This window comes from Prinia subflava, chromosome 7, assembly GCF_021018805.1.
Source record: "Prinia subflava isolate CZ2003 ecotype Zambia chromosome 7, Cam_Psub_1.2, whole genome shotgun sequence".
NCBI lineage: Eukaryota > Metazoa > Chordata > Aves > Passeriformes > Cisticolidae > Prinia > Prinia subflava.
The window spans coordinates 7,608,257-7,632,359 of NC_086253.1; the positions used below are offsets into that span (position 1 = coordinate 7,608,257).

Below are 24,103 nucleotides of genomic sequence, written 5' to 3' on the forward strand. Positions count from 1 at the left end.
CTGCTGGGGATGCGTTGCAGAGCAGAGAAAGAACTGAGATAAGGTACCCTGCCAGGGAGGCCTGGCAGAGCTGAGAAAGAACTGAGATAATGAAGAATAAACAACCTTGGAAACATGCACTGGCGGACTCAGCTTGTTGTCTCGACCTCTGGTGTGAAACACTTAGGGCAAAGAGAAGACGAAAACCTTATTATCTTTGGGAACAGCAACCCAGAGGAGAATCTCAGGGAAAAGTTACCCTGAGACTTGCCCATGAGCTTGATGGTCTGATTCCTTCCTGCAGCTGCGCCACCAGCAGTGGAGCCTGGTGATGGAGAGCGTTGTGCCGTCGGACCGAGGGAATTACACCTGTGTGGTGGAGAACAAGTACGGCAACATCAGGCACACGTACCAGCTCGATGTGTTAGGTGAGATTCCCTGTTTGCCCTCAACAGCTCATCTGTGGCCATGTTGAATAGCTGCACGATGGGATATGGGAATCAGGAGCTTGGTTTCTTTCCCAAAGTGTTGGATTGTGTGTCCTCTAAAACCAACAACAAGCTGCTTTTTTGGCGAACGATTCAGGCTCACATCTGTGATCAGTAAATTGCTTAGTGGGTCTGCAGAGGGCCCAGTGAAGGAATGGCAAGGCTGAAATGCCTCCTCCCTTTCCAGGTGGTTCTTCCCTGTCTGGCTTGAGAAGCCCTGGGCAGAGCAGTGATCAGGACACCCATGGGGGATAAAGCTAGTTTTACCATCTCCCCTGAAAAGCCAGAAGATGCATGTTTCAGAGAATACTTGCTGGGGAAAAATAAGACAAGTAAATCAGGATTTCTCCTCTTTCCTACTTTTCAGAAAGGTCACCCCACCGACCAATCCTGCAAGCAGGACTCCCTGCCAACCAGACTGTGGTGGTAGGGAGCAATGTGGAGTTCCACTGCAAGGTCTACAGCGACGCCCAGCCTCACATCCAGTGGCTGAAACACGTGGAGGTCAATGGCAGCAAATACGGACCCGATGGGACCCCGTATGTCACAGTGCTGAAGGTTGGTGCACGTTCCTCCTTCTCACCCTCAGGGCAGTCCTGCTGTAAGCCTGCCCGCTGGAATACTCTGCTTTTTGGAGGGGATACAGCAAAAATGTCCTGAAATCGATATTCCAAACTCTTCTGTTTGCCAGAGATAACACTACTACTGTGGTGGCACAGATAAGCAGAGTCGTAAGAGCTGAGGCAGTTGTGAGAAATGCAGCATAATGAAAGAGCTGTCAGATTGCATTTGACCTAAAATTGTAAAAATACCCTTTTTTTTACAGCTTCAGTGGAGGTATTTTCAGGGTTTATTAAAACAAAAGTCTCCCAACTAAAACACATTCTTCCTTTTCCAAGTAAGCACATTGCAGTGTGCACATGCCAAATAATGCTGAACTACCAGCACCTGAGAGCCAGCATTATCTTGTTCCAGCCACTAAATTTGTAAAAATTATCAATCTTCAGAAAAGCCTTTTTTTTTTAATTGAGCAAAAACTACAGAGTCAGACTTTACTTTCCTAAAATGCTTTCTTAAAAGGCAACTTTCAAATTACAGCCATAAAAAAGCCAGAGGATTTGGTTTCCCTCAACCAATGTAAATATGAAAGTTGGGAATAGGGAGCGAGGAGCACATTTGACTTCTAAAATACTTTAAATAAAAAATAGTTAAAGGCATCATGTAGTGGTGTTTATTAAAATATATAGGGCCAAATGGAGTTTTTCTGGCTCTGCAGTTAGTGCTGAAAGCAGATTTTGTCTCTGCAGCTTCAAGCTGAGGCTGTCCTGTGCATGGACATTCCCTGTGCACATCCTGCTGCACACACCCTATTTCTCTTTGAGTGAAGTTTAAAAAAAAACACACACCACTTATCAAACAGCATCTACAAAACTGTAATGCAGCTAGATACATTATAATAAAAGCCAGAGACCCTGGAAATAATTACACAGATTGAAATAACAGATTGGTTGGAAGAAATGGTTGGAGACAGTTCTTCGGGACTGGCAACATGTGCTTCTCGCGAGTTTAGAAAACTTCTCATTCCTCACCACCTCTCCAAATGTGTTTGAATTATGCATATTTGAATTTCCCCCTGGTTTCACAGCCCAGCACCAAGCTCTGAATAGCTGGTTGTGTCACATGCCATCTCACAGAGTCCCCGAGCTCCGTGTGTGGTCCCCGTGGGATAAAGTGCTACCTTTGGAGGCCTGCAGGGCGGCTGCGAACAGCGCCTTGTGTCACAAGCACAAGCCCCCATTTTGCCGTGGCAAAGAACATATAAATAGTCCACATAAATAGTGTTTTAAAATTAAGCTGGAGCGGCACCGGGGTGGGTAGGTAATTAGAATTGCCAAATACCTTCTCTTCTGTGGACGGCAAAGGCTCCGCATTCCTCGAAGGGGAGCGCAGGCAGGCATTTGAAAGCACAAGTTTTGTTTGGTTTTATGGTTTTTTGCTGAATAGGACCAGCACACGTCTATTTACTACTTCTGGTTAATCAGGAATGCTTTGAATTGTATTAACGCCGGCATCAGCGCTGGGGCACGGAGCATTTCCATTTTGGGATGCATCTTTTGTGCACCAGTACTGGGCCTCCACAGAGCTGTGTCAGGCCCAGCTTTGCAGGGATTTTTTTTTCTTTTCCTTTTTAAATGTGGTGTGCTGGGTTTTTTACAAGTAAAGATCTGATAAAATGATCCTGCTGCTGTCTCAGGGCCGGTCCGTTGGCTTTATGGATCTGTTTCCCTCCTGCCATGCAGTGCTGCTGCCCTCCCCCGTGCTGTGCAGGGAGATAAGGCTTTTTTTATCAGCCTGCCCTTCCCTCCTGCTTTCAGGAGATTTTGTGGAGTGTAGGAGCTGCTCTGGAGCAGTTAAAGTCTGGGGAATATCCCAGTCTCCATTGCAGCAAGGGAGACAAAGTGGTGCCCAGCTTGTGAAATTCCGCCCCCCACATCTAAAGGAGGGCTGGGAGTCAAACCCCACCCAAGTCCAGATGGATAAGTTGAATGCTGCGCTTTCAAACCATTTTTTAAACAGCCTGACAAAACCAAGCCATCACCTGCATCAGTTCCTGAATGCCTGGGCTAATTTGTGATCAAAGAAAACCCCTTTTTCTTTGCAGAAGAGCACTAAATGCATTCCAGTTACAGAGAGGGGCTGGCAACACTGTGCCCAAGCTTTGTCAAAGGCTAAATTGTACATTCTGCACTGAAACATGCCCAGTTTAATTATAAACAAGGCAGCAACAGCAGGCAGGCACGTTTCCCCACTAGTCAGGGCAGACAGACTTGCACGTAAGCCTTAGAGATGAGCTCAGGTCAAATCTGGTGTTGTTTGTCATCAGACATGGACACTGGGGCTCCTCTCTGGTGCCTCCTCTTTCAGTTCCTAATAACCTATCAGAGCTGGCTGCCCTGATGGTTTTAATGAGCTGCAAGTCATATTGGCAAGGTCAGGCTTGGAAAGGGAAGGCATCAAGACTGGGCTTGAGAGTGTAAGACCAAAACAGAGAAGAGAGTTGCTTTATTTTCATTTCCAGAACTGAAGCTTCTTCTGAGGCCACTTAAAACAGTTATGTATTTTCAGCCAAAATAAAAACAACTGTTTAGTGTTTAGGGAAAAAGCTGATGTTCTGTTGTGGCAGCAGAGAAGAAGAGAAATAAACCCATTGCTTGAAAGTCTGAAGTTTGTTTGATTTATATACACCACTTTATTTAGTAAAGAAGAGGCTCCTATAAGCAGTGGAAAAAATTACAGCTAATTTCTGAAAGGCAAAGTCAGCAGCGAGTTTCAGACCGCCACTGCTTATATTTTGTTTCCAAATTCTATTTTGGAATCTGATAATTGAAACAGTATTTGCTGAGGCGGGTTGCAAACACAAATTTCTGCTTAAGCCTTTCTCTGGTGCTCCTGTCTGCGGAGTGATTAAGAAACCATAGGGCCTTCGACTGCTGTCAGATGGAGATGGGTCAAACTGGTCTGTTTTGAAAAAGAAATCGCGTGTGTGAAGGGAAGGGAGCTCACCTGCACGTGGTTTGGGGGCCAAAGGCAACTTCTCTTCACCACCCAGGTGCTGGGTTCGGTGTGTCACCACAGGGTGAGCTGGGGATGTCACCAGAGCCGTGCACAGTCAATCCTAGTGATGTAGGTGCCATGGAGCTATTGTTTGGTTTACTGAAGTTCAGGTTTCTGTCTATTCCTGCAGTCTTGGATCAGTAAAAACGCTGAAGCCGATGCTAACCTAAATCTGTTCAATGTGACAGAACAAGATGAAGGAGAATATCTGTGTAGAGCCAACAATTTCGTAGGCATAGCCGAAAAGCCATTTTGGCTCCACATTCGCAAACCAAAACCAGGTAAACCACAGACTCTGTCCCAAGGCCCTGGCAACTGCAAGAATGAGCTATAACATTTTTAAGAATCTAGTGATTAAAATTACTATTCATTTTGTATTATACCCTGTCAACTGACGCTGAATGGCTTTATCTTATTTTCTCGCTAATTTTTTTTAACAAGACTGTAATGCCTATACAGCAATTGCCATGGAAAAATTCCCACAATAAAATGACTGTCAAATTTTGCCATCAACTCTTCATACTTTTATTCCTTTCCTTTCCTTTCCTTACAATTGAGTGCTGATAACTGAATTGCATGTTAATGACCTGTGACATTCCAAGCTCTGGAAAACCGAACTGGTTTGAGTTTTTCACCTACAAAACTGAATTAATCAGTTCTGTCCTTTGGAGAAGTAATGGAGAAATAAATATCAACATTGGCTCATGCAAGCAAATGTTAACTAGAGAGGAGAGCCAGTCTCATGGGCTCTGGGGTTTGACTCCAGCCTTGAGGGTTTGACTGCTGTGTTATTTGGTGCCACTGCAGGAAAGTTCCTTACGGGCACCCTCTGGTTATCAGCCAGATTTCTACTGCATTGTCAAAGTCTGTGTAATCAATTTGTGGCTTTGAGATGCCCACTGAAGAAATTCTAAAAAATTCTAGAATTCTATACTTTTCAATGAACTCATGAACCATAATGTTTGTATATTCCTCTGATCAGCACTTGAATCTTTCCCCACTACATCTCCCCTCCTTCCCCTTTCTTTCTGTCTTTCCTCCTTTCCCATCTCTCTTTCTCCACCCCTGTACTCACCTCACTAACCCAAAGTCAGTCATATTGTGGGGGCAATTTTTCATTTGGATGCTTTTGCTTGCATGCTTCTTTAGTGGGACAGAGTAAGAACCTGGTGAAGGGAACTTTTTTTTTTTTTTTTGCTTTTGACTACAGGTTGCAGAGGGGAATGAATGAATAAATGTGGAAGATGGGCCATTGGAAAATAATAATAAAAAAAAAACCAACACCTTAATCTGCTTTTGAAATTTGCCTGTGGTGTCCTCACACTTGCTGGGAATGTGGCTTATTCTCTGTTTTCCCTCTTTCTATATGTGTGTGTTTTTTTTCCCCCTAGACGGCAGGTGTTAACACAACGGATAAGGAGCTAGAGATTCTGTACTTGCGAAATGTTACTTTTGAGGATGCTGGGGAGTATACTTGTCTCGCAGGGAATTCTATTGGGTTCTCACATCACTCTGCTTGGCTGACGGTGCTACCAGGTATTTCCTTCTGTGCTGGCCTCTCCTTCCCTCTCCAGGATGCCTCAATGTTTTGCTTTAGAAATGCCAAGTTCCCGGAGACCGCCCCTCGCTTGGAGCAGCAGTGTTTTCCAGGGGGGCCTCTTCTCTGGGATTTGCTGCAGACCCCTGTTGCATACTTGCAGCTGACTCTGTTTGCAGTGCATCTCAAAACTTAAATGATTGCAGTAATGATACAGTAAAATACGCAGAACTTTTTTTTTGTCTAATAATAGGGAGGTATTCACAGCCTCTTTGTTAGGACAGTTAAGTGCCAAAATAAGGAGCTTTGTCTTCTTACACTGACAGTGGGAGAAGAAAACCTCCCCATCAGATAGTTCAGGGCACCTAAATTGGACATGAACTGTGGATCATCTTATGAAGGATCCTTTCTGTCTGACCTCATATCTTAACCTAAAATTAGACGCACAAGTGTCTGGTGTGAGTACACCCTTCCCTGCCTGTAGCATTATTTCCACTTCACGGATGAGCAGGCCAAGATAGCGATCTCAAACAGAAGGTCAAGGAGAGTCATCTGCAGGCAGAGCACAGGAGTCCTGGCTCCCAGGGGCATTGCATGCTGCCTGCTCCAGCTGGGATCGATGAAAGCTGCAGTGGGCTTGAAACCCGAGGCCAGAGTGACCTCAATTTTGTGGTCCTTTCATGTGCAAAGCTCTTATTGACAATGAGCCAGCACAGAATGTGCATCAGAGAGATCTCTTCTGCAAAAGGGAGAATGAGGCTGCGCTGCCCCTTCACCTGCTGAATCTGCCTCTGGCTATAGGGCAGGCTTGGGCATGGTGCAGGGAAGTACCAGCAATATTCATATTGAATCTCATGAGCTGTGCCTTGCAGACAGTGCAGAAGCAAACCTCGAGTGTGTTCAAAACACCCTTACTGAAAAGGCACCCAGAATATTAAAGAGCCCGCTTTGATTCACACAGTCAGAGACCACATTTGGGTCCATCTCACAACACATCCATCCCAGGATGTGCTTAGGAATCGGAAACTTTGGCATTTCTAATCTTGACTTTCTCTGTGCGGGTGATTTGGGTGTAATCACTTCTACTGGGGCTTAAGAAGGTCTCCTCCATGCCCAGCCCTGCTGCCAGTGGGATCTGCTGATCTTTCCTGCTTATTTGCCAGCTCTGTAATAGTTGATCTGATCCTGTTTCTGTTCCTGACATCCACTGGATGAGAAAACATTTCCTTTGGTTAGAAGACTAACGTCTCTGTTACTTACAGAATGTCACAATATTGTTTCTTCCGACTCATACTCTGCTTTTACAGTTTATGAATTCACACCTCTTATTTAAGCAAAAAAAATAGCAGGAGAAACCCGACCAAAAAGCACAAAGTAGAACTTTATTTTGAAGTCAGACGCGGTGAAGGACAGCCGTCTGTGCAGCAGCAGGCCCCCACAGAGAGGGTGCAGCATACAGCCCATCTGGGGAACCCCAGCTTGTAATGCCCTGCCCATGCTGCAGGAGGAGAGACAGGGAGCAGAGGGCAAGGCAGTGTGAGCCCAGGCAGCAGAGCTGCAGCACTGACCACAGTGCCTGATCCCAGGAACCCTGGTACTCCTGTCTGGTGGGAGGAGATGGCCATTTGGCAGGGTCAGGCCCTTCACAGCTGGCACACAGGCTGGAGCAGCCCCCAGTGTCACTGACAGCCCTTTCTCCTGTCCTCCTGGGCACTGCCACCAAATACTTGAAACAGAGCCTGCTGCTGCCAGGGAAAGGCTCCTGCTGCTTGAAGTGTGTGCTCAGCAATGGACACGATCCATTACTGAGCTAACCACACCAGCATGACTTCATTATAAAGCTTCTCACTGCTGTCCCTCTGATGTCAGCACACCTCTGGGGGACAGAAAATCAGTCCCACCATGGCTCCTTCCTCTGGTGACATGCCTGTCCTGAAAGGAACAAGGGAGAAAACACAGCTGACCTTTGCTGGTCTCTAAGAAGCCTTGCAAGCAGGTAGCCACTGCTGATGGGCTCATCCCACCTCTCTGGGACAAACCTTCCAGCCTCTTCCCAGCAGAACTAAGTTTTTACTAAAAAATTAAGCAGATTTTCCTCAGAACTTCTTCCCTGTGTGATGCCTTACTGCTGGGTGCTGTTCAAGCCCCTTGGTCCCTCAGGGCAGGCACTGGTCTGGTGGAAATGTTTGCTGGAGAATCTGAATCAGCAAAGTGCAGCAAACCCCAGTCCTGCACATCCAAGGCATCCAGCCACGATGGAGAGCAAGATCTGGGTCAGAGGGACAGCACAGGTGTGTGAAGATGCTTTCAGCCTAGAGCAGTGGTTTTCAATCTGTGGGCTGGGGGCTCTTAAAAACACAAAGTAAAATCACCCCAAAAAGGGCAAACTGAACTAATGTTTTAGCTACAGCTGCAGGTGGAAAACCACTGGCCTGGGAGAGTCCCCTCACTGAAGTCACTGACATTGACGTAGCTGAACAAGTCCTGCCCAAATTCTCTGTGCTGTATATGTGTAGTTGTGTGTGGGCAGCTGTCCCCCCTGTCCTGACTGCCATCTCTTGTCACCCTGCAGCCGAGGAGCTCATGGAGATGGATGATTCGGGCTCAGTGTACACTGGCATTCTCAGTTATGGCACTGGCTTTTTCCTCCTTCTCCTGGTGCTGGTCTTGGTGGTTGTCTGGAGGATGAAAATGCCAAACAAAAAGGCCATGAACACCCCCACTGTTCAGAAAGTCTCCAAATTCCCACTGAAGAGACAGGTAACAGAAAGTAGATACAAGATTCCTATTCCCCACTATGGTATTCCCCCTTTTTTTTTTTCCTCCTCCTTCTCTTTGAAATTCTTTCTCTAGGTGAAAAGCTCCACCAGAAAAACATTGCCCAAGAGCGACATAATTTGGCTGCAGCCTAGAGGGGTAACCCCCTTTTATTTATTTCTATGCCAGTGGAGCTTTGGCTGAGGAGGCAGCTGACTCTGGCTCATGAGCAGCCCCCACTGCTGCTGGCCTTGCCCAAGAGGTTCTGGCAGTGCAGCTGTGAGTGCCACAGAAAGCACATCTGGCAGGGGAAGTCCAGTCCAGGCTCCCTGGAGGAGCAGGGATTTGGGGAGAAAGAGCCCAGGTTGTGCTCATTCCTGCTTTCACAGATGTCCCTGGTGAGCCCAAAGCTGTTCCGTGGTGGTGGCAGAAGGTCCTCTGTGCAGTTAGAGATGTTCTGCTGCATGAAATTGCAGAGGGGCAGGAGCAAAAGACACCATGTGAGACCCCACAGTGAAGGGTACAGATTTCAAGCTTTGGCTGCAAGCTCATGATGGGCATTGACAGTGCCAGGATGGGAGAAGTCACCTTATAGCCTGTATGGGCTGTGGAGATGGAAGAGAACAACTGAATGGATTACACCTCCTGATTCTGGGGGGCACTGGCTTACCTGTCCCTCCTTTCCACCTGCTAAACTACAAGTGCCTAAACGAGTGGATTTCTGCAAGGGTGGGGTCATTTCCCAGTTAGAAGTTCCCAGAAATCTGTCCATGGGCAAAGAGAGCTCAAACCTCCTCCGTGATCCCTCTGTGGGCACTGCCCTGGAGATACAGTTGGCAATAACACTTCATTTGCTCTACCCAAGCAGGTGTCGCTGGAGTCCAACTCTTCCATGAATTCCAACACGCCGCTGGTGCGGATCACGCGCCTCTCCTCCAGCGACGGGCCAATGCTGGCCAACGTGTCCGAGCTGGAGCTGCCTCCAGATCCCAAGTGGGAATTGACTCGTTCTCGGTCAGTCAGAGCCAGGGGTTGGGGTCTCTGTGCCTGCTGGGAGTGTCCCCCCACCAGGACCCCCTAACAGAACCTGTCTGTTCCTCCCTCCAGCCTGACCCTGGGGAAGCCGCTCGGCGAGGGGTGTTTTGGCCAAGTGGTGATGGCAGAAGCAATTGGGATTGATAAGGACAAGCCAAACAAGGCCATCACAGTTGCTGTCAAGATGTTAAAAGGTATGGGGGAGTCCACAGAGGACAGAACAGCATATTGTGCTGGGATTTCCTCTCTTTGCCTCTCTTTTAAGTCCTTTATACAAACTAGGTACAACAAAAGAAAGCAGGAACAGCCTCTCCTCCCTTTACCCACACAGCCTGGGGGTGAGGGCTGTCCTTGGAGAGCAGGCAAAAGTGCAAATCCCATCAGGAAGAGGGGCTGGGAATTAACTCAGTTCTTTGCCAAGGGGTAACAGCATCCCTGACAAGAAGGGGAACCCCCTTCACTTCTAGCAAGCCCCATGAATCAGCCCACTCCTTACTCCTCCCCTAACCAGCACTGCCTGTTCTACCAAAAACTTGTGCAGCAACCTCAATGGAGTTTGCAGAATTTCAGCTGACAAACTCCTTGAGGAACTTTTTCATTGAAGAAACTTGATCCCAGACAGAGCTTAAAGGGAGACCAGAAATGGAGGATTCAGTGGGCACCTCTAGATAAGTCTCCATCCCATCCTGGCCCCAGACACAGTAACCACAAACAGCTGAGGAATTCACCTGGAGCAAGCAGGGCAGTGAGCAGCCTGGGCTTGAGGTTATGTGGGGGATGTTCTAAAAAAATCTAATATTTCTTATCAGAAATGGGTTTGTTTAAGTTACATTTCCTGCAGTCCTTTCTGAAGCTGGTTTTGTAAATAGGAACATTTCCATCTTTCCAAACCAAAACATTCCTTTGAGGAGGTTTTCCCCAATTTTTTCTACTTTGTAGATAGGTTTTTCTATTTTTGAAGAGAAATTGCAACTTTTCATCCAAAAAACACATTCCCTCCCCAGCCCTGACTTTCTACCATCATTAACTCTTGGCCTCTAAAGATGAGGGACAGAAACTATCAGAAAAACGGGTACCAGGTACCAAAAAGTGAATTTTTATTCTTTAATACTTGTGAGGATGAAACAGAAGATGAAAAGCATTATTGATTTCCATATGAACATTTACCTCCACTTATTTATTCTTTTGTCTTTTTTTGTTGCCATGGTAGTAGGTTTTGTTTTTATTTCAATTCTTCTTCCCAAAGTAGAATAAAGCCAAATACAGCCATATTCTGGGTATTATTTCCCCATCAAAGCCCCACATGGCTGCACAGCAGTTGTAACTATACCCCTGAACACTTTATTTTCTTCCTGACATTTTTTATGCTTTCCTTCTCAACTTTCTCCAGATGATGCCACAGACAAAGACCTTTCTGACCTGGTCTCTGAGATGGAAATGATGAAAATGATTGGGAAGCACAAAAACATTATTAACCTGCTTGGTGCCTGCACACAGGACGGTACGTAGCAGAGCAGCCCGGTGCTGACAGGCTCGTGGGAGGCTCAGATCTGGCTGTCCCCTCTTTGTAGCTATCCCTGGCTGCCCAAAATGGCCCAGATGAGGTTTGGGTGTCAGCTCCTCCTCTGCTGGATGCTGATATGATCTTCCTTGCAGGACCGCTCTATGTGTTGGTGGAATACGCGTCCAAGGGGAACTTGCGGGAATACCTCAGGGCACGTCGCCCACCTGGCATGGACTATTCCTTTGACACCTGCAAGCTGCCCGAGGAGCAGCTGACCTTTAAGGACCTGGTTTCCTGCGCCTACCAGGTGGCACGGGGCATGGAGTACTTGGCATCTCAGAAAGTGAGTTGAGAAACCTCATTTGGTAGAGGCCTCGGTCACAGCCACGTGTTCAGAGGCAGGGAGCACTCTGTGTGTGGGACAACCCCAGGCAAAACATTGCAGCCTTCTCCCTTTAGAGGCCAGATTTTGCTGGATGAAGCATCTTGAAGTTTTAAAGCTGGAGGCTTCATCCATATGCAAAGTCCCCATATGCTGGCTGCATTCCTGGACCATGCAGCTGTACAGCTGTCACCTGCAGGACCATTAAGCACCCACAAAATTCCTATAAAAGCACAAGCAACCCAGACTATTCTGTAAACCTATATATTTGCAATACCTTAATTTGAAGATCTTTTTCCCCTCAAACATTATCCTGCACTCCTCTTCCTGGGGGAAGCAGCACAGAAAAGCAGCTGCACTCCCAGTGAGTGCCCATAGAGGAGGGGAATTGGCTTTTCTCACCTGTGCATTCCGTCTGGAGGGAAAAGGCACAATGAGGAGTTGCTCAGAGGTGTTTCCCACTGAGCAGGCACGGTGGGGTGGTGACACACAGAGCCAGGAGCTGAGCAGTGCCCACAGCTTTACGAGCCTGGGAGTCAATGAAACGGCAGCTCATAAACCACAGGGCGCTGTTGGTTCCAGGCGCGAGCGGCTAACGAGCCCTTATTTATTGGCTTGCTCACCTTTCACAGTGCATTCACCGAGACTTGGCAGCCAGGAACGTGTTAGTCACTGAAGATAATGTGATGAAAATCGCCGATTTTGGCCTCGCTAGAGACGTTCACAACATCGACTATTACAAGAAAACCACCAACGTAAGTGCAGAGCAGCCAGGCGCGCGCAGCTCTCCCTCTGGCAGGGAATGCGGTCGTGCCTGCAGCAAGTGGCTCTTGTCCCACATCTCCCTTTCCAGAGGGGCTTAGGAGGAGGAAATGTGACAGGGACTTCACCTGGTGAGGGGCTGTAGATTGGCTGGTCCCAGGAGTTGATCTGATTTTTTCCTGATAGATCCTGGTCCTGCTAGCAGCTGGTTGTGAGGCCTCAGCTCTGACCAGGATGCTTTAAACTAGGAGAAACTGAGGTTTCTCCCAAACAGAAATGCTGCCCTTTCCATTCTACTCCACTGCTGTTCATAAAGGTCCCAAGGAGCCAGCTTCTGTCTCACCAGAGCCCTTGACAGAGGACTGTCACTTCTTGTTTGCCTGGATCTACCTGTCTTTCATGCATTTCTCTGTTTTTTACATCTGAGCTCCTTGACTGCGCTGCCAAGAGTGAGATGGTCCCAGACAAGGGCTGAGGCCTGAAGTTGTTTATATTTTCTGTAGAGATGAATTTACAAATGAAGGGCTGAGAGAAGCCCTGGTGCCTTGGTTTGGAGCCTGCAGCAGATGTTGAGCCCTGAGGAAAAACCCTAGCTAGGACAGAGTGAGGAGATGGCAGTGGAGGATTGAGGGCAGTGCAGAACCTGCAGGTATTGGGATTGCAAGGGGTTTAAATGTCCAAGCAGTCCTTTGAAACCCACCGTGTCCATGGTGATCCACTACAGTGGCATATCAGAAATTTTCTTAATTAATGGGATTTCTTAATTATAAATAAGTAACAATTCTTAGGCATTTTAATCACAGATCAGATGGATTTTTCCCTGTTAGAACTGTGTGGGACAACTGAGAGCATAATCCCATTTGTACATCCTGCCTGTGTCCCATCTCTAGTTGTCTCCCTCAGTGAGACAGTTGGTGAGGACAAAGTTCCTCCCTATCTAAATTATGGCCCAAATACAAAACAGTACTTTCTGTCTCCCTCCAGGGGCCAAACAAAGCCCCAGAGAATTATGATTAATCTAGTCTTTCTCATCTTGTATTTCTCACGTGACAGTCTGTGTTTATGACCCTGATGTAAGATGGGATCAGACCTCCTCCTTTAGCCTCCAGCAAGATCGGGATTTGCTTCTTAGAGGACCTGACCCTTGCCTTCACTCTTTGGAAGTTTCCCTTCAAGTTGAGCCTAAACTGGGTTTGGACTTGGAGGCAACTCTACTTTCCAGACAAAGAGATGGAAAGTATTGTCCTGTGCTCTGCCACAGAGTTCACTGCATCTGTGAGCCTGGGATGCTGTTCCCATGCAAAGATTTAGATGCACTGATAGGTTAAACCTGCCTTGGCAGTGGAATACAGTCCTGTACAGAGAGCATTTACTGCAAGGATTGTCAGCGAAGATCCAGGGATCAAATGCTCTAATCTGTTTATATGTGGCCACTGCTGCTTTGCCCAGTGACCGGGAAGGCAGATGTGGTTGTTAATGAAAATGTTTCAAACTGGATTAGAAAAGAAGATTCAGATGGTGCCGTTGTGGCTGGGGGAATATGCTGATGGGATGTTCCCATTGTCTTCCTAATTACAGGGTCGGCTGCCTGTGAAATGGATGGCTCCAGAAGCCTTGTTTGACCGGGTCTATACTCACCAGAGCGATGTGTAAGCAAACCCACACTTTTTAAAAAAAATAACAATAGGACAGGGAAATCAACACCTATAGTATCTTACAGACAAAAGTACTGCTAAGCATGACCAGGGCTCGTTCCCTACTGGAGTGCCTGGGGATGCAAAAGTACAGGAATTGATTCCAAGCTGCATCTTCTTGCACGTGGTTTTATTTTGCTGTTATCTGGTTGCTTTCATCTGAGGATCTCTAGGGCGCTCTTGAAAAATTACTGGAAAGCAGGCAAGTATTTCTTGCCCACTTTATAGATGAGGTGATTCATCCAGCAGTTGAAAAATATTGTACTAAAAAATAACTCATAAAAAAAAATTACCTTTGGCGTCCTCCACGCTTTGCCCCAGACTGTTGCATTTCAGTCAAGGGTGTGGAATGAGCTTGAAATACTCTGTCTGCTGTTAGAATTGATCAAAGAATATTCAGCAAATACAGTCTCAGATTAATTTTGCCATTTCATTTATTTTCTTTTTTTTTTCTAATCATATCTCATCTGTTTTAGTGCCTCTGCATAGTTAGCAAACAGCAGAGCACTCCTTACATGTAAATCAGGAACACATCTGAATTTTCAAGGCTGAAGCACCTCCACATGTACACTAGCTTTTTATTGTAATATTTGATCAATAATGGCATTTTTATAGCCAGACTGCCTTCTCCCCTGAGCTCACTGCTTGCAATTGGACAAACAAATCTTTTCTATTTCTGTGTTTTTCAGATATTTTGGCTTTTATTAATCTTAAATCATAGTTTCCATGCTTAGGTAATGCTGCAGAGGGCATGACAGATAAATCAAAGCTAGAGAATGGGAGAATGAGTGTGCATGAAAGCGAAACAGAGACAGATAATCCCTGTTTTTAGAAAGAAAATGAAGAAGGCATAAGATATTTTTGAAAAAAAGGACTTTTAACCAGAGCACAGCTGCAGGACTGAAGTGTGTAACATTAGTGCTTTGCTGATTTTTGTTGGGGTATTTTTCTCCCAGCTTGGCCAGTGAAATGAGTGTTGTAACAAGCAAGTTTTGGTATCAGCTTGCACAATTAGTGGCCTGTGGTTCCAAGCCTGCAATTCAGTGAAGCCGTGCATGAATAATTTGATTTGTTCCATTCAGTGGAGCTGGTGGAAGACCTAACAAAGAGCTGGCGGTGATAGATGGGCTGTCACCTATCTGATTAAATGCTCATTTCAATTTCAGACTTGGTGCCTGGGATTTCTTTGCTATTGAGTTGGATCAGCAGAGATCTCCAAGTAACTAGTAAAAATGGCCTAGGCAATTAGTCATGCTATTGATGACTTTGTTAGCTATGCATGGCTGCACAGAAATAAAGCCAAGCAAGGGGGATGGGATATGGGGGGAGGGGGGCTTGGAAAAAAAACCTCATTGAATTTTAAAGATCTTTCTTTGGTTTCCAGCTGGTCTTTTGGAGTGCTACTGTGGGAGATCTTCACTTTGGGAGGGTCTCCCTACCCAGGAATTCCCGTGGAGGAGCTCTTCAAGCTCTTGAAGGAAGGCCATCGGATGGACAAGCCTGCAAACTGCACCCATGATTTGTGAGTGTGTGGTGGGGGCTGACCTTGCTGCACTCCCCGTTCCCTCCGAGGCCAAACCCATTCCTCTGGGCTCCAGGGTCTGGGCTCTTGGGACATCCCCACTGGGACAGCGTGGCCAGCTCTAGGTGGACTCTCTGAGCCCATGGCTGTGAGTGGTGCAGCACCTCCCCTCGCTGGTGGGTGGCACTTGGGGGTGTGGCTCTGGTGTGTCACCTTCAGGACAGGTCCTCCTCTGCCCCGAGGGCAGGGTCTTGCATCATTTGATCAGTAATGAGGACCATGGCTCCACAGAACCCTCCCCCTGCCCCCAGCCGGCCATGGCTGAAGTTGTGTTGGCCACGGCTGTTCCTTCAGGCAGTCTGGGGGTGGGTGGCAGGTGGGTGGGTGTCACTCGTCCTGACCACGCGTGGCTGTCCCCACGTGCAGGTACATGATCATGCGGGAGTGCTGGCATGCCGTCCCCTCGCAGCGACCCACCTTCAAGCAGCTGGTGGAAGACCTGGACAGGGTCCTCACCGTGACCTCCACCGATGTGAGTGTGGTGGGGCGGGTGTGGGAGGGGTCCCTTGGCCACTCTGGGGACACCCAGCTGATGGCTCTGTCCCCCTGGCAGGAGTACCTGGACCTCTCGGTGCCCTTCGAGCAGTACTCGCCGGCCGGCCAGGACACCCACAGCACCTGCTCCTCAGGGGACGACTCTGTCTTTGCACATGACCTGCTGCCCGATGAGCCCTGCCTGCCCAAGCACCCGCCCTGCAACGGCGTCATCCGGACGTGAGGACCCGCAGGGCACACGGACAGACGGACAGACGGACAGACAGGCGGGCAGCGTGCCCATGGAGGCGCGAGTGTGGGACGCCCAGCGTGAAACCGTAGTGAAGGATCTTCCAGTGGAACTGTGCGATGGTGCCTGGAGATTTGTGTTGTTGACAAGCTGTTCAGGGTAAAAAAAAAAAAAAAAAAAAAAACACAAAAAAATTAACTTTTTTTAAATAATTTTTTTTTAATTTTTTTTTTTCCCTATTGCTGTATGAAAAGTCAAGAAGCACTGTTTGGCCTGAAGGAACTAATCTCTTGCCAAGATGACCTGTCCTAGATGATCTTTTTGTTCGCCTGGTTGTTTTGTTTACTTTCCATTTTGTAGGGATTTTTCTGTACCACGCAGAATGTTGAACCTGGGGGGTGCTGACCCCCCAGCCTCCGCGCTTGCGTTCCGAGTGCCAGAGTAACCGTTCTGTGCCTGCAATACGAAGAAAAGAGAAAAAGAATTCTTCCCTTAAAAAAAAACAGGAAAAAAAAGAGAAACACGCGCAAAAAAAAAAAAGAAAAGGTGTAAAGAATGTGGAAATTCTTCGCTTATGCAATCTGTACATGAACCTTTTTGGTGGAGCTGAAAAGCCACGTTGCCTGCAGGGATTCATATATTTATAAAAATATCTATATTTTTGTCGTCGTCGTTTTTATAGCTTCATGATCGTGCTACCCAGCTACATAGAAGGAATCCTTTTTGGAAGAAGAGAAAACAAAGCTAAGTAAAATGCGAATTGTCATGGAGAAATGAAAGTAAAAAGAGTAAAAAAAAAAAGAGATGGTCAAGTCATCTGAAGTGTCAGCACCTTGGCCCTTGCACGGGGCTGGGAGCAATGGGTCCGTGCCAAGGCAGGAGCAAGCAGACCCCAGGGATGGGCAGAGACCTCGTGGGGTCCCTGGGGAGCCGAGCATCACCCACATGAGAGCAGAGGGTGCCCTGAAACCTGGCTCTTGGGTGCCCACACTGCAGCTCAAGTCACACCCTGACCTTAGAGAACAGCCAGTTGTGCAGGGAAAAGTAATAAATCTTATTTTGGGGGTTTGCCTGTTCTTGCTTGCCAAGGATGAGCGGGGGAGCAGCTCCTCCATCCACCCCTCATGCCAGAGGTTTGGCTCCATCCACGTGCAGTGACTTGGAGAAAGAAGTTACGGGTACCTGTAGGCAAGAGCCTTTAACTTATATCAAAAAGGTTTATTCCAGAGAATCTGTGTATATATCTATAAATATATCCTGTATATATATAAATAAATATATTAAAAGAAAAGAATGTATAATACTAATGCAACATAAAGCAGTACTGAGAGAGAGAGAGTCTCAAAATACGAGCATTGCGATCTAGGATATACTGATCTGGGCAAAGGAAAAGATGTTTTTGATTGTTTGTTTTATATCTTCACAGTTTTGTTTTAAAAATTGTACCTTAACATGTATATTTGTAAAGTTATTTATAGACATTAACATATCTGTTCATTGGTTTAAATAGCATAGCGTTACTGTAAACTTTAAATTTCACCAAACTTAAGGGTGTTTTTTTTAACTTATTAAAAATGGAGAAAAAATATATTAATCAAGTTTTTCCTTTGTGTTTATGGGAAATATTGAAAGAATGTATAGATGTACAGTCCTTTAACAAATTACATTTAATGTTATAAATATATATATGTATTCATTAAAAAAATATTAGTTTATCCTGGATTGCAGTGAGCAAAGGTAAGTTTATTTTTCAATACATCACCAGTGGTTAAAACCAAACAAATAGCAGCAGAAAGATGATTTTTACATATTTCAGAAAAACAGGGCCAAGAATTCTTCCATCAGTTTAACCACTGTGCATTAAGGGGGTGTGGGTGTTTATTTTTCTATTTTCAAATGAAGGTATTCTTTGTGGTCGATTTAATAACAAGTATGCAGCGAAGTGAAATGTTGACTTTGGATGGTGCAGGGAAGGTTTTTTTCTCTCCCCTTTGCCAGCACTGTTGTATTTTGGGCTTCAGAAATGCCATGTGAGCAAAATAGTGACACTGTTTGCAGGAGAGCTGCTACAGCTGCATATTTCTTTTGCAACTAACCCGTTGGGAAGTGCCAGTGATGCCTGATTTTTGGTGTCTAGAATGCTGTGCTATTTTGTTCCTCAATGCCAGATAGCTGTGTAAAAGCACAGGAGTGAATGAAAGAATGTTAGCATGGATCAAGCTGACCGTGGGGGAGGTTTGGGCTGAGGATTTTTTGTGGGTGGGTTGGTTTTTGTTTTTTTTTTGTCCAGAAGACTTCTTTATGTACTGCCAGAAAGAGGCAAAGCAAATTGCATCCTGAATTCTTTCTTTTCATTTTTCTCTGGTGCATATTGCATATCAATGTTGCAGAATAACAGGATGACAGCATCTCATTTAAAGATATTTTTTTCTTCTTAGAGCCACAGAATCCTTATCCTAAAATAAATAATTTATAGTTTGAGGTTACTTCAATGGAAGTTTGAGAAGGTAGATTTCTATAGATTTTTGTTTTGTTGGAATAAAAAAAAGAATTTTTGGTATTTTCTTACAAATGTCTGCTAATTGTGTACATTCCAAGTACTCGAAGCAAAGAGTTTTCCTGTACTGAAAAAAGAAAATGTACAAAACTGTGCATGGTTTTAAATGTTACTAGATATTATAAATATATATATAATTTATTGAGTTTTTACAAGATGTATCTGTTGTAGACTTGTTGACTTTAACATTTCTTATTCAATGCTTATATAGTTTTATAGCCTGGACTATTATCTTTAAAAGCTTAAAAAAATTTAAAAGTTCCAATTTTGTTACATTTTATACTGTTGATGTTACAATCCACAGGTTTGCATAGTGTGATTTTTGCAATGAGCAACTCTGTTCAGTTTATTTTAATACTGTACTTCTGTGCCTGACAGCTGCAGCTGTCGAAGGTGTGAGATGAACACTAAATAAAACTATTCTGCTTTTGTTAACATGGGAAACTTACTTTTACCAGAAAAAAAAAATAAACAAATTGATAAATTTTGAGGTTTATTCCCAGTTGTGAGGGTCCTTTGCAAAACCAAGTGTTTCAGGCACTGGGACCAGGAAAGTTTAATTTTTATAGTGCTGCTCTGTGAGTCCTGTCCGGTTCAGGTTTTGTATTCATAATAAATTTATAGCAATTTTGGTTGAAAAGACAGCATTCTATATTTGTTAGTGGGTATATTTATAGCCACACAAGCCATTCTGTGCACAGAGGTGCCAGCCCTGGCTTTGGCTTTGGGAGGGCTAAGCAAGGGAACTCAGTAAAACCTGGTTTTGCTGGTAGCAGATGATGCAAGGGATGTTGCAGCTTAGGAAATTTCAGGCCAATCCTACCAGCACTTTCATTTAACTCTAATTCCTGCAAGTGATCCTGGTGAACTGCATCCCAGACACCTGGATCTTGGCATGAAAGTTTGCCTACCTATGTACAGCCTGTCTACAGTAGCAAACTGTGTTTGAAGTAGCTGGGCATGGAATGGCATGCATCCAAGGAGGTTATATCTGTGGCACTGGGACTGGCACCAGCACTGTTCTACCCTAGATTTAAAAAAAAAATGTAAAACTCACGGGGTTTGGGTAATTTTCTTGCCGTTGTAAGAAAAGATGTTATTTTTCTAGCACCACTGTGTTGTGAGAGGAGTCTTGCTCCCTGAAATGAGTTGCTTCCGTGCTTTGAGGACACACTTTGGTGGGCAGCTTTGAGCCCTGCCCCAGCAGGAGCAGTGTGGTCCAGGGGACAAGCCCTGGCTGCGGGCAGAGCATGACTAAATGGCATTTTCTGGCTCATGAGGAGCTTCACAGGGCAGGGGGTGAGGATGTTGTGCTCCATCTGCCACCACCAGGACTGGAAAAGCAGGAGAGGGCCGGATCCTTCTGCAGGGAGCTGTGGTGGATAGCACACCTGTGCTTGAAAGCTTTCCCAATAAAAGTCTGCTGGGCAAACAGCAAAGAAGTCAAAGTGACAAAGAGGAAAGTCTGTCCTGGTGCAGTGGCTGACCTGCACATGGAGCTGGCTTGGTGTTTGCTTTCCCTCTTGGGTTTCATGATGTCATTCTTCCTCTGCTGGCCTTCACCCGCAGCCGTGTTTGCTTGTGGCCTAGGGAGGAGAGGGTGATATTTTACTTTAACTGCACTACAATGCAGCCAGTTCTAAGCCCAGGATGAATATTTGGCTGCAGCATGTGATGTGCATTGAGCAGTGCACAAAACAACCTCAAGGAAAATTTGTGAATTTCTTTGGTTGGGCTGTGTGACTGAGTGAACATCCCACTGCAGCTCCTCTCCCCTTCAGTGGCTGCAGCCTTCCACCCAAAACCCAAAATGCTCTTTACACATGAAAGAGTTATTTTTCAAAGCAAAACAGACATCTTCTTTCCTCTGTGGGTGACTACACAAATAGAGCCTCTCGCTGGCCGCCGTGACCTGTTTCATAGCAACATTTAAATAAATTCCTAAAATTGTGATTTATTTCCATTGGTCATGGCTCCATGGTGAGACAGGGAGGATTTGGCAAAAGGAAGAAAAGTCTGAAGCCCTGCAAGTGTCAGTAGGAGAAGACAGCTAGAACCATAACAGAAAAGTTTCCTGGTGGTTGGTGCCATTTCAAACTCTCAAAGGAGTTTCTGTTTCCTGCTGGTGACTCTTCTGAGCAAGTTCATCCCTCCCAGGGGCTATATAACCTCCAGAATATGGAGACATGTGTTGTGCTGATATGGAAAAGGAGAATAAAGGGTGAATGATGGCTCTGCTCAACACAGCAGAGCTACTGACAACAGGAGGGCACCAGGGAACAGCTGGAGGAGATGCCAGGAGCTGAGGAGCTTTCATGGGCTTTGTGGCCCAGGACCATGGGCTCACCAGAGACAGGGAAAGGATTTGTCACTCTTGTTTATAACCTCTCTTTCCCTCACTTCCTCAGGCATGTTAGCTTTCATTTAGTTTCTCTGTTTCATAACCATCATGTTGTTTTTCACAAACAGCATCTCAGGTGTCGGTAACATGTCGAGCTGAAAAAGTGTTGTGCCCTGCCCCAACAAGATTATTATCTAAAACCAAGAGAGAAATCATTGTTGTAGTGTGCAGTGTTGCAATCAGAGCCTCAGAATGTGGGGACATTTCTGCCCACACACACTCCTGGGTGACCACTTCTGATGGTGCCCATTGAAGACCAGCCCTGTCCCAGACCTTTTTGTTTTCTTTCTTGGGTGGTGGTGGTGTCCAGCAGGAGCAGGGGATGGGAAAGCATGCAAGCAGAAGAGAGAGATCTCACCAAATGTGAAAGTGGCATTGGCACAGGAATGATTTTTCTAAAGGACAAATTCTGCATCACACTCACCATCCACGATTCCTCCAGGTTTCTCACCAGAGCAGGAAAAACTGGCATTTCCATCAGGGAGGAAGGGCCCCAGCTGGGAGAAGAGAGGAGAAATAAGGGACCAAGCCAGGTGCATCTTCCAACCCAGTGCTACATTCATGTAGGCATTGGGCAGAAAAATTTAAAAAGTAAAAGCAAGAGGAGACCATCAGGTACCTGCCCACCTCCAGGACACGGGGGTGCACTCCCTACACATCTGGCCAGAAAATCAGGCAGCACAAACTGATACTGGGCAGAACAAGATGGATAATCAGCACATGTCCTCTCCAGTGATAACACACCCTGCCTAGCCCTTGTTGCTGGCATTTAGCTAAATACCATGCACACTCACCCCTGGGGCTGCCTGGCTGCCCTCTGCGTGCTCACTGAGGTGGGGAGGGAGGTGTTAGCACTGCCTTACATGCCAGGTAGGCACTGGGGCTGGCTTCAGCCAACCCTGAGCCAAAGGCAACTGGATGTTGGTATAATGACAGACTTACAGATGTTACAGACTGTATTAAAGAGCAGGTTACAAACAGGAGGGGTGAAACTTTTGACTCACACCAGCAAAACCTCTTAATGGAAGAGGAGCAGAACCTGAAGAATGGACAGCAGAAAATCAAGGCTGAGAAAAACAATATAAAACATAGTACATCCCCTGAGGGCTCTGCCAGACTGGTAGAACTGGGGGGAAAACCCAAATGAATTCTTACAAGTTCTCAGTGAAGCTGCCTCAAGGAGCTATATGCTTTGGAGGATAACTTAGTGCTCACAGCCTGCACAGACACAGCACAGAGCTCCTTGAAGAAATGCTGTCATGCACTCCTGACATGTTCCTGCACAGCCAAAACATCAGCCTGGGCAGCCAGGATCCAGCCAGCAGTTTGCAAGGTCCGTGTAACTTTCCCAGGAGTCAGCATGTTACTCCCTGTGGTGGCTCAGATCCTGCCAAAACCGTCGAAACCCAACACAAGAGAAATCATTCCTTGTCTTTCCTGGGTAGCACAGTTATCCATTCCCCCAACAGAGAAAATAACTTAGTCAAGAAATTAGTCTTTCTGCTGACCTTCCATCAGACTTGTCTAGTCTGCTCAGCAAGGCAGAAAACACGTTTATTGTTTTTTCACTTTCACACCAGTAATACAGAGGAAGCAGAAAAAGCCAATTTTCTCCCAAACAACAAATGAGCTTGACTTTGCAGAAGTTTTCAAGCAGACCCTGCTGTTAAATCTGCTTTAGTAGTGCTGACAGGTCATCTCTTCATATTGCAGGAGACAGAGATTTGTTTTCATCCTCCTGTGCCTCGCAGCAACGTTTGTCTGTCCCACATCCATGTCTGTCCCACAGGCAGTGCCAGGCCCAGAGGTGATGGTGCCTGAGGCCATTCTGGCAGACCAAACTAAAAGAGCATTCACAGATGCTCACTGCACATCACAGGGTTCCAGAACCACCACCTTCCTGTCCTAGAGTGACAAACACACGTCTCCCACACGGGAAGAACCTGTGCTTAAGTGCTGACATTACATGGATGATGCCCACCATATTTCCATTCATGGGTTTCATTCATGCCTTCGTGCACCTCCATGAGGGCTGAGCAGTGGGACAGGGTCAGCTCCTGAATGTGTCTGATTGACTCAGTCTGGCCAGTGGCTCCAGAGGACTCCAGTGCCAGTCCTAGGGTTTTTCCTAATATTATCTTCTAGGGATGTCCTCCCCCATTTGATGGCAGTTTCTTGCCTTAGCAGCAGTCTGCCTCCACCACACCCCTCCTGGGCCAACCAAGGGAATCCCAGCAGGGATAACTGCAGGACCATGGACCTTGAACCCTCAGGCAGTGCTGAGCATGTCAGCACAAAGGCACTGAGATGTTCAGCTGGAAAACGCAAGATGGGAACCAAAGGAGAACAGAGATGGGCACAGAGATGGCAAAAGCCAAGTCATCTTCATAAAAGGAGGGAAAGTTCCAAGCTGTCAGATGCTTTTCTAAGAAAGATGCAATACCTTTCCAGTTATTTATGAATTCACGCACTAGGAATGTGCTGCTCAGAAAGGGTCACTCATTTACAGCCTGCATGTGAGAATTTCAAAGTTGTTGCAGTCTGAAATTCACCTCACCTCACCTTATTGTACATGTAATGCAAATATCTGGTGATATTCTTCCTTGGACAGAAACCATGCAGTCAACTCTAACCTACACAAGAGATGCAGGAGGCAAATTTTAGGCCTTTTTGATCTGGCACTGTAAAATGCTTTTGTGGAAATGCTCTCGTCAGCATATACATTCCTATGGAATTCTTCTGTTGGAGGTTTATGGTCTACACATGCAGAGCCTCTGCAAGTACCTCCCCAAGGCATTTATGGTCAAACTCTGGGAGAACACCTGGACTGTCTCGATGAGACTGTGCAGTGTCTCCCTCTTCAAAAATGCCATTCCACTCAGAACAATTGTTATTGCCTCAGTCTAGGGTGTATAAACATCCAAATAATAAAAATAAAAATCAGTTACCAAAAAGCCCTTCACAAACTACCCAAGGAAATATTCATACAACAAAACCACATGAAAATTAGGTAATGCTTTGGCAGGTTTTATCATCTTTCAAAGAGCTCAAGAGAGAGGAGAGGATGTACAATATGATGACCTCTG

General features: G+C 46.0%; 1 protein-coding gene across 6 annotated transcripts in view; it reads left to right on the forward strand.

Annotated features, from left to right (window-relative positions):
• Positions 1–19,051, forward strand: part of FGFR3 (fibroblast growth factor receptor 3) — a 56,016-nt gene extending 36,965 nt beyond the window's left edge. Inside the window, exons 6-18 of one of the 6 annotated variants that reach the window (XM_063401466.1) lie at positions 284–407; positions 835–1,025; positions 4,213–4,363; positions 8,192–8,385; positions 9,245–9,390; positions 9,484–9,605; positions 10,802–10,912; positions 11,068–11,258; positions 11,930–12,052; positions 13,638–13,708; positions 15,138–15,275; positions 15,702–15,807; positions 15,889–19,051. In XM_063401466.1, coding sequence (XP_063257536.1) covers positions 284–407; positions 835–1,025; positions 4,213–4,363; positions 8,192–8,385; positions 9,245–9,390; positions 9,484–9,605; positions 10,802–10,912; positions 11,068–11,258; positions 11,930–12,052; positions 13,638–13,708; positions 15,138–15,275; positions 15,702–15,807; positions 15,889–16,053 — 1,833 coding nt within the window. In that variant the 3' untranslated portion in view covers positions 16,054–19,051. Of the gene's footprint in view, positions 1–283; positions 408–834; positions 1,026–4,212; positions 4,364–5,473; positions 5,619–8,191; positions 8,386–9,241; positions 9,391–9,483; positions 9,606–10,801; positions 10,913–11,067; positions 11,259–11,929; positions 12,053–13,637; positions 13,709–15,137; positions 15,276–15,701; positions 15,808–15,888 lie in introns of all 6 variants that reach the window. The other 5 variants (XM_063401467.1, XM_063401468.1, XM_063401469.1 and 2 more) reach the window with 5 other exon arrangements.
• The last annotated feature ends 5,052 nt before the right edge of the window (positions 19,052–24,103 follow it).